This window comes from Glycine max, chromosome 3 (genome assembly GCF_000004515.6).
Source record: "Glycine max cultivar Williams 82 chromosome 3, Glycine_max_v4.0, whole genome shotgun sequence".
In the NCBI taxonomy this organism is placed as follows: Eukaryota; Viridiplantae; Streptophyta; class Magnoliopsida; order Fabales; family Fabaceae; genus Glycine; species Glycine max.
In genome coordinates this window covers 29,895,992-29,905,205 of record NC_016090.4, presented here as the reverse complement: position 1 = coordinate 29,905,205, position 9,214 = coordinate 29,895,992, and the positions used below count along the sequence as shown (strand labels likewise).

The 9,214-nt window shown below is 32.9% G+C and overlaps 1 protein-coding gene across 1 annotated transcript; it reads left to right on the top strand.

The window, feature by feature from the left end:
* The first annotated feature begins 5,706 nt into the window (after positions 1–5,706).
* On the top strand, positions 5,707–8,634 carry LOC100784002 (polygalacturonase). Its single transcript, XM_003520330.3, has 4 exons — positions 5,707–6,222; positions 6,816–7,105; positions 7,812–8,040; positions 8,244–8,634. The coding sequence occupies exons 1-4, from the start codon at positions 5,785–5,787 to the stop codon at positions 8,460–8,462; spliced, it is 1,176 nt and encodes a 391-aa protein (XP_003520378.1). The 5' UTR covers positions 5,707–5,784; the 3' UTR covers positions 8,463–8,634.
* Positions 8,635–9,214: the final 580 nt, after the last annotated feature.

Genomic DNA, 9,214 nt, shown 5'->3' with positions numbered 1-9,214 from the left:
TGTGGGAGTAGATGGACAATAGTAGATTACGTGAAGTGAGATTCTTTTGTTAGAGTCGTCAAACCGACATGATGACGTTGGGATTATTTTAGGAGAGAGTTGTGTTTTGTTAATCAACTTTTTCGTAGCTGGTTCTATAATTCTTTTTGAATTGAGCATGTAAATTATAGATTTAATTATATGTATGAACTAATTTATCTTCTGTCATGTGAAAGATGTATATTGAGTTTATATATATATATATATATATATATATATATATATATATATATATATATTCATTTAAGTATTTGTGCATTGTATGATGAACGTATATCGCAAAAAATTTACTCATGTTTTTCATAAGCAAATTAATAAAATTTTCATTTAAAAATTAAAATTTACGTGGTTTAGAATAGTGATATCATAGCAACAAGAGGAGCTATTACATCAAACATCATCATCACCAGTCTATCAATTATCGACATCAAAGACAGACTCAACTCCATGAAAAATTTCACTGTGCGAACAATTAACTCAAGTGCATCCCTTAACATAACATCACACAAGCATTTGGGGAGACCCAAGCTAATTCTACGGATGAAGTGTGGTTTTATTAAAAATAGATGAGCATGGGTAGTGGCTTCCCTAGGTAAGGTATGCATTAACCTTAACCTCTATAAGAATTCGCCCACCCATCCATTCTATAGGTTCATTCAATGTTAGCCACCATGAATTCACCCAACACTAGATTGAGAACCCACCAAACATCCTCAACTTACGTGCATATTCACTAACAACAACCACTAAACACTTCACTTAGATGCCTAACTTAATGTTTGAGATACATCACCTTTGTACCCACCATTTCACCTATGGTTTGCCCCAAGGATTCAAGTTTCACCAACACAACCAATCTTTAAATATTTAAAATGAGTCAATCTCTAATGTTTCATAAAACATTTTGCCAATTCAAAGGGTCATCAAAGTATAAAAAAAGTTGAGTACTTGGGAAGATATCCACTAAGCGAGACCCCCGGGTCTCTTAGTAGGCCTAACCAGAGTTTGCTTTCAATAAGCAATCATTTCTTGACTAATTTTTTTTAAAACTCCACTTGACTCAAATGTTTTAAGAATGTTTATCATCATCAAGGTTCATCCACAACAATTATACAATTATTCATTAATTTCAACATCATAAGAGTTCACCATATCATAAATTCACCATTCATATAAGCATTACAATTATGAACCCATAAATAATTCATTAAGCATAGTAAGACATCCAACACCATGAATTCTTACAATCACCACATCAAAACTTAAATGTTGTAATAACAATGCAACCGGCTCAACATAATATAAACACTTCGAGAACAACATAATCATCGTATAAATAAGCATACTACATTTGCATAAATATTTTTAAAGTCATTTGAATCATAAAACAAAAGAAAGAAGTGTTTCAAGAGAATTTTAAAAATAACCAAATTCGAGCCCAACCAGAACATTTTGCCAACGAGCCAAAATCGTGGCCTAACAAAACTAGGGGAAACATTTACAAAATCAACTCTAGCCCAATGCGCTGACAAACGCACGACCTTGCCATAATGCTCTAGACACAACATTTTCAAAAATTGAATTCTAGCCAAGTGAACCAAAATTTGTGCCAAGCTAGAGTTATGTAGAACAAATTCGAATTGTTCATTATCTTCCCCAAATTCCATTTTGGAAGTTTTTCTAAGACCCATTCATCCCACTTCAAACCCAAATAGTTTTCCATCAAACCTAAACAATTTTCCATCAAATCCAACACATAACAACACCAAATCATTATTCCAAGTTTAAATCACTCAATCAAACCAAATTAAATCTTCCCTTATCTCTATAGAACCAAAAGAGAACTTTGTGAAGAATGAGGAGAAGAAACGAGTTTTGGATCCAAGGGAGGAGCTTTCCTCCACTCCAAGAGCAAGCCCATTACCACAACATCACCAAAATCCCAAAAACGATCACAAACAAAATCAAAAACCCAAAAATAAATGTTTTTTATGAGCTTCCATGGATGCTCTATGAGAAAACAAAAATGGAATCCAAGGAAGGAAAAAGTGGTGCTTACCACTCCATGGCTCAACCAAACAACATCAAAGGGAGAGGAAAAAGTCCCCCTTTGATCACCAACACCAAATCTCAAGCTTTTAGAATTTAGGTCACTCTTGGAGTAAAAAAGAGAAGAGAAAAAAAAAAAAGCCATCTTGCAAATGAAATCTGAATTGTGAGGGATTGGGGAAGGGTTTATGACCCTTAGAATTTCCATTTCTACATGATAAGTGCTAAATAATTGTGAATTAATAGTAGTTAAATAGTCAAATTTTGGCTTAAAATTAATTATTTAGCAGTTATTTATAATTAAAAGTTGAAAAATTAATTAAATTGAATTTTTGGTTGCAGATACGAAAAATGAGGTTACATTAAGCAAAAAGGGCAACAGAAATGAAGAGAAAGAATGAATTCTGAAACAGGCCCAGCCCAAAAGTGGCGCTAAGCGCACGTCAGGCGCTAAGCGAGCAACCAAATGTAGGCGCTAAGCGTGGTGTTAAGCACGAAGGAGCAGAAACCGTTACGCGCGCTAAGCCCAGCTAGGCGCCCAACGCGCGATCCAACAGAAGCACAGGCTAAGCCTGCAGGACGCGCTGAGCACGCGATCTGAACACGCTAAGCGCGAGGTGTCACGTTGAGCGCGACTATGAAGGCCCAAAAGTCCACTTCAGCAACTATAAATAGAGAGCCAGTCCCAAGGAATCATCACCTCGTCTCAGAGCACTGTTCTCAGCACTTCAAGCCTGAGCTCTCCCTTCTTTCTTTATATTCTTGGTTTTTATCCCCATTCTTTCTTTCACCCCAGTTGTAAGCCCTCAATGGCCATGAGTGGCTAATCCCCTAGCTAGGACCTGGCAGGCCTAAAAAGCCAACGATGTACGGTGTGCTTCAAGAATTATCAATGCAAAGGGAATTTATTCCAGGTTTTTCTGTTCTAATTCTTTTCTTGTTATCTTGCATTTGTTCTTAAAATTCTTTTGGGTTTTATTCGCTCGGGAGAGGGTATTTCCTAATAAGGATTTAAGAATTAATGCATGCATTAGTTTTAGGGGTTATACACTTGGGAAATGGTAACACCTACCAGAACATCTTAAGAAAAGAATCCTTGGGTTAGCATTGCTAGGCATAAAATGATAACCCACTGCCCATGCATTTAAGCAACATCTAGAACTTAACCTTAATGCATTTTAATTATTGAATCTTCGCAAAGGCATTTGGGAGATAGGTAGTTTAAATATGCTTGCCAACGTGAGGCATGAGGGACAAGTAATTAACAGATGTGGGTAGAACTAATACCAGTGCATTGGTAATGAATATCATATTTACATGCATCGTAGGCCAATTAGGTTTGTCCGGTCTTGGCATCTTTATTAATTGTCTTTCCTTTTAAACTATTTGATTTGGTAACCACCCCTTATTTCTGCATTAGTTCTGTCTTTATTATCTTTACCATACTTACAAATTGAGAAGTATTTAATAAAGTGCAATAAAATCTCTGCGGAAACGATACTCGGACTTCCGAATTTTACTACTTAAGAGCAATTTGGTACACTTGCCAAAGTCTCAACACTACACCTAGGCTTTCTCTAAGTAAACTCACCCCTAACATACACCAAGGCCCATCCACTCATGTCTAAACTCACCAAAACTCAATAAACACATAAACATAAGTAAAACATGCATCACCACATAAATAATTAATTTATTCCAGGAACTTACATTAAATTTATTTACTCTTGTAATTTAATTAAAACCACTTAATCAGTTATTATAAAAAAAATACAATGTTACAATACTTCCCAACAAGAAAAAATCTCGTTCTGAAATTTGTTTGTCAAAGAATATTATGACCATTGTCCAAGCACACGACTCCTTTGTCTTTTGTAAGTCTTTATTTTCTTCTACAATCATTAGCCCGTCAAGTCGTCATTTTCGTTGGGGGATTCACCCAAATTCCCCAACATTAATCCTCTCACACAGAACGCCACCAACTAATTTTCCATCTTGCTAGTATTGTGTGACTTTTCATGTAAAACCAAGATCTTTATCATAAACTTTTTTCTTTTCTAAAACATTAATCAAAACAACTCTGAAAGGATGAAAAACTCATTTTATCTAAAAGCATGCATCCATTCTTAAAAGATAGTTTTCAAAACACAAAAGGGATAAATTGAAAACTTAAAGCACTTTTTGATCCATTTTTTTCAAAAAGATATCAAATAACATAAAACATAGTTAAATCAAAAACCTCCATCATGATCTAAAACATCCAAACTCTTGTACACTTTGTTTTCAAATGCTCATCCAAAAGACGTCAAATACATATATCAAAACATTTTTTTTTTATCAAAAACATAAGGTGTAGGTCACTGTTATAGGATATAACAAGATTTATACATCTGAACTTTTAACTCCACTAACTCCCAGTATCACTGAGTGTCTCACATGATAAGGTTCTATCCAAAACACAATCTTCACCCTTCTGATCACTTATCTCCACTAAGGTTTTCATCCTCACACAAAATCGATATATCAACTCCCCCCAAGGTATGAGGTTTCTGCTTAAGGAATTACTGGGTTCTTACCACCACTATCTGTGGGAGGTAACATGAAAGGAAATTACATTACACAAAAATATGTGAAATATAAAGAAGATAAAAATTTAAAAGTATTTGAAGAAAATCATTTATTTGCTCATAAAAATAAAAATTACAATGTAAGACATAACGATTTAAAATATTTTATTTTGGAAATTTCTAAAATTTATTTTAATTAATAAAATATTATTTTAATGATAACTTTAAATATCTCATTATATTTAATGTTGACTGGTAAATTTAATATTGAATAAAATAATTAATGAAAATTTTAATTGGATAACTTATCAAAGAAGAAAAAATATTAATTTAGTTTAATATAAATTATATAAGAAATGTACCACAAAATAAGAAAGATACATCACTCCATGTTTTATAATATTTATAAATTTTGCGTAGCATGAGTGACGTACGCATATGTCTTTCATTAATAAAGAATAGTATAATATATTCATTTTATATACGCATAATTTTATTTTTATATTTGTATAACTCACACTTTTGATTTTTGTGCTTTGTTTGGATAGCCGCCCAAATAAAATATTCCAATTGAAGATAGATGCATCATATGTGAGTGGGAGGCGTTTATCTTGCGCCTAAAGCAAGAGAACAAGGTTGGGAATATATATAACATTGATCCATAAAACATGAACATATGATGAGGGCTTCATACTAAGTGCTAGCTATATATGTTCGCAAGTTGCAACCTCAAGGACTAAAATTTCACACTCTTGAGTGCTTTCGGTATTATCAACAACCATTCACGTATTAGTAGTTTGTCTTTTTTTAATTTACCATAAAAAAATTTGTTTTTTTGTTTACACCACATCACTGTCCATTCTTGCATGTCTCAATTACTAGTAGACACATTTACGATTTTCCTTACTAGAAGACAAACTAAGTGTTAATTTCCTCACGCATATATCCAAATGTTTATTGTCTCAAAATTTTTAATTTGAATTCATTTTCTAACTATAAATATCTCTACAAACCAACGTCCACACACCACAACTACCCTTTGAGTATTTTTTTCTCCTCAAACCTTTTGAGTATTTTTTTTCTCTTTAACTTACGTACACAACCTTCATTGTCACTTGAGTATACTATAATGGCACGAATAGTACTTTTGCATGCTTTGGTGCTCTTTTTATTCACATTTACATCAGCCATAGCTGAAGCGGTAACTTTGAATGTTGTCAATTTTGGGGCCAAACCAGATGGTGAAACTGACTCCACAAATGCATTCGTGAGTGCATGGGGTAGAGCATGCAGCTCAACAGCACCAACTACCATTTATGTGCCACTAGGAAGGTTCTTAGTTGGTAAAGTAGTGTTTAAGGGGAGGTGCAATAATAAGGGCATCACAATACGTATTGATGGTGCAATGCTTGCACCTTCCAACTATGATGTTATTGGAAATGGTGGAAACTGGTTGTTTTTTGATGATGTTGATGGAGTTTCAATCATTGGTGGTGTTCTTGATGGACAAGGCACAGGCTTGTGGGCATGTAAGAGATCTGGCAAGACTTGTCCAACTGGTGCTACGGTATGCATGTGTTTTTCATTATATTCTTTGAATTGGATATATATGTGAGTCTTGCTTCTAAATTTTTGTAATTAAACTAAGACTAAATATAAAATGCATCTTGAAAATAATAAGATTTCTTATATGGATGTTATTTCACTTTTTTTGGTTTAAGTAGAAAAATTTCTATTTTAAGAATTTGAACCATATATATGAATATAGATGGTCATGACTATTTGAAAAGTCACACATATATATATATATATATATATATATATATATATATTAATAATTTAAATATAATCTAATAATTTATATTTATTATTATTATTTTTTCTTAATAACGGCTTAACTTTTTATCAGATACTCTCCATCTTTGGAAAATTATATATATTATATTTTTTGTACAATAAGATGGGCAATAAATTTATGGTACATGACATTTTATATTTATATCATGTGATAATGATGTTGTGGAACAATAAAATTATTACTCGTGAGGTTGGAATGTTTCTAATTTGAACCTACTTATGATGCCCTTATTCTCTTGATTAAACTTCGAAGAAGAACATAATTTTAACGTCAATTTTTTTCTTGTGTATATATAATTATAGAACTTGGGATTTACCAATTCGAACAACATTGTGATCAACGGAGTGACCTCTCTGAACAGCCAAATGTTCCATATAGTTATTGACCGATGCAATAATGTGAAACTCCAAGGTATCAAGGTATCAGCTGCAGGAAACAGCCCTAACACTGATGGCATTCATGTGCAACTCTCATCAACTGTCACCATTCTCAACTCTAACATAGCAACCGGTGATGATTGCATCTCAATTGGTCCTGGAACTACTAATTTGTGGATAGAAAACATAGCTTGTGGACCAGGTCATGGTATCAGGTAAGGATCTATATATTTTTCATAATCTTCATGCAAAACTAATAAAATATATTTTTTTATTTAAATATATAGAAATTAAAGTATAAAAATTGTTGTAATCAAATCATACATTATCGTATAATTATAAATTAATTTTTATAATAATTATATGGTATCACTGATAGATTATGGGTCAGTCTTGTACGAAAAGGACCAAAAAATTTCACAGATAATAAGACAAGACCCAAAAGGTCGAAACTGGGAACAAGACTTATGAGGTCGGATCTAAGACAGAAGGAAACTATAAAAGGGCCTTTGTCTCCCTAAATAAGCCAACTTTTACTCATTCACATATAATAGAATAACCTACATCATTCAAAGACGCCCAAATCTCACATCACTCCACCGTTGAGAACTTTTCACCATCGTGTTAAAACTTGAACTCTGATTACTCGAGCTTGCATCATATCAACTTTCAGCACAATTTTTTAATTAATTAGTTAATGGTATAAAAATATTTATTGACTACATATATCAAAACTAAACTCAAATTCATACACATTATTAAGTGAAATTTATGTGAGACATACCAATGAGATTCTCATTTTTTCTGTAGTGACTCCGACATTTATTTAAGTCAATAAATATCAATCTGTTATAAATGTGTTAGAGAGTATATTATTATTATTATTTGTTGAACATTGGTTTAACATGCATGTGGCTGCAGTGTTGGAAGTTTAGGCAAGGAATTTCAAGAGCCTGGTGTGCAAAATGTGACAGTTAAAACAATGACATTTACTGGAACTGAAAATGGTGTACGAATTAAGTCTTGGGGGAGACCTAGCAATGGATTTGCAAGGAACATCCTTTTCCAACATGCTACCATGGTTAATGTTCAAAATCCCATTGTAATTGACCAAAATTATTGCCCCCATGAGAAGAATTGTCCGGGTCAGGTGAGTTTGTCAAGGAAAATTCCATCTTCTAACTTTTATTTTTTTTATATTACCTCACTTTAAAGCTTATACAAAAAGATCTAGATATAGCATAAAACTATTATAAAACGTGAATTAAATTTGAACATGAGAACTTTTGTTCCAAAAATGTCTAGCTAGCTTAGGCTAACTCTTTTTTCTTTTGCCAAATTAACAATAATCAGGTTTCCGGGGTTGAAGTTAGCAATGTTATATACCAAGATATTTATGGAACCTCAGCAACAGAGATTGCAGTTAAAATCAATTGTAGTCCAAAGTATCCATGCATTGGAATAAGTTTGGAAGATGTGATGCTTACATATGAAAGCAAGCAAGCAGTGGCTTCATGCAATCATGCCGGAGGAATCACATCTGGTGTAGTTCAACCCAACAACTGTTTCTAGTATTGTAACTACCACTGATAGAACATTGATATAAACCTTTATGTTCATTCCTTGGGAGACACAAACCTGCCCAAAATTCTATTAAGGCTACCAATTCATACATTTTGTATCAAGCTTGAGTTGAAAAAATTATAGTTTCACCATATTGGAAGGATTTAGTTTACCACGATTCACAACCCCAAAATTAAGGATAAATAACTCCCTTTACACAATGCTTATATAGATAAGCGCTATCTATCCAGAGGTGAAATATGAATTTAGCAATTTACGCATGAATACAAATATATCCTTCTTTTACCACGAATGATAGCGCTTGTTACATAGCAAGATAAGGCTAATATCCTTTTTTTCTCACTTATTCATTATTATCTCAATCCCTTGCCATGTTTAAATTTATTGCTTTCTCTGCATTAATATTAGGCGTTCATATTAGCCTTATGCAACAACAAACTAATATAATATATGTAATGTAAAATTGAGGGCAAACACTTAGCAATAAAAGCTCCTCAGCTTATAATAAGAGGGTGTGGGGACTTTCAAGATTTACTGTAGATTGTGCTTCTAGTCACTGGAGGTCCAATTTAGGAACTATTTCAAATCAGAAAGAAGTTATTACAATTCCTGTTCTCAGTTAGTGCTTCAACTCTTTTATGATCCAAAGAAGGTTAGAAAATAACTTCTAGATATATATTGATAGCAACCCTTTTCGACTAAGGGAGAACTCTATAAAAAAATTAGGAAGAGAAAGGGAA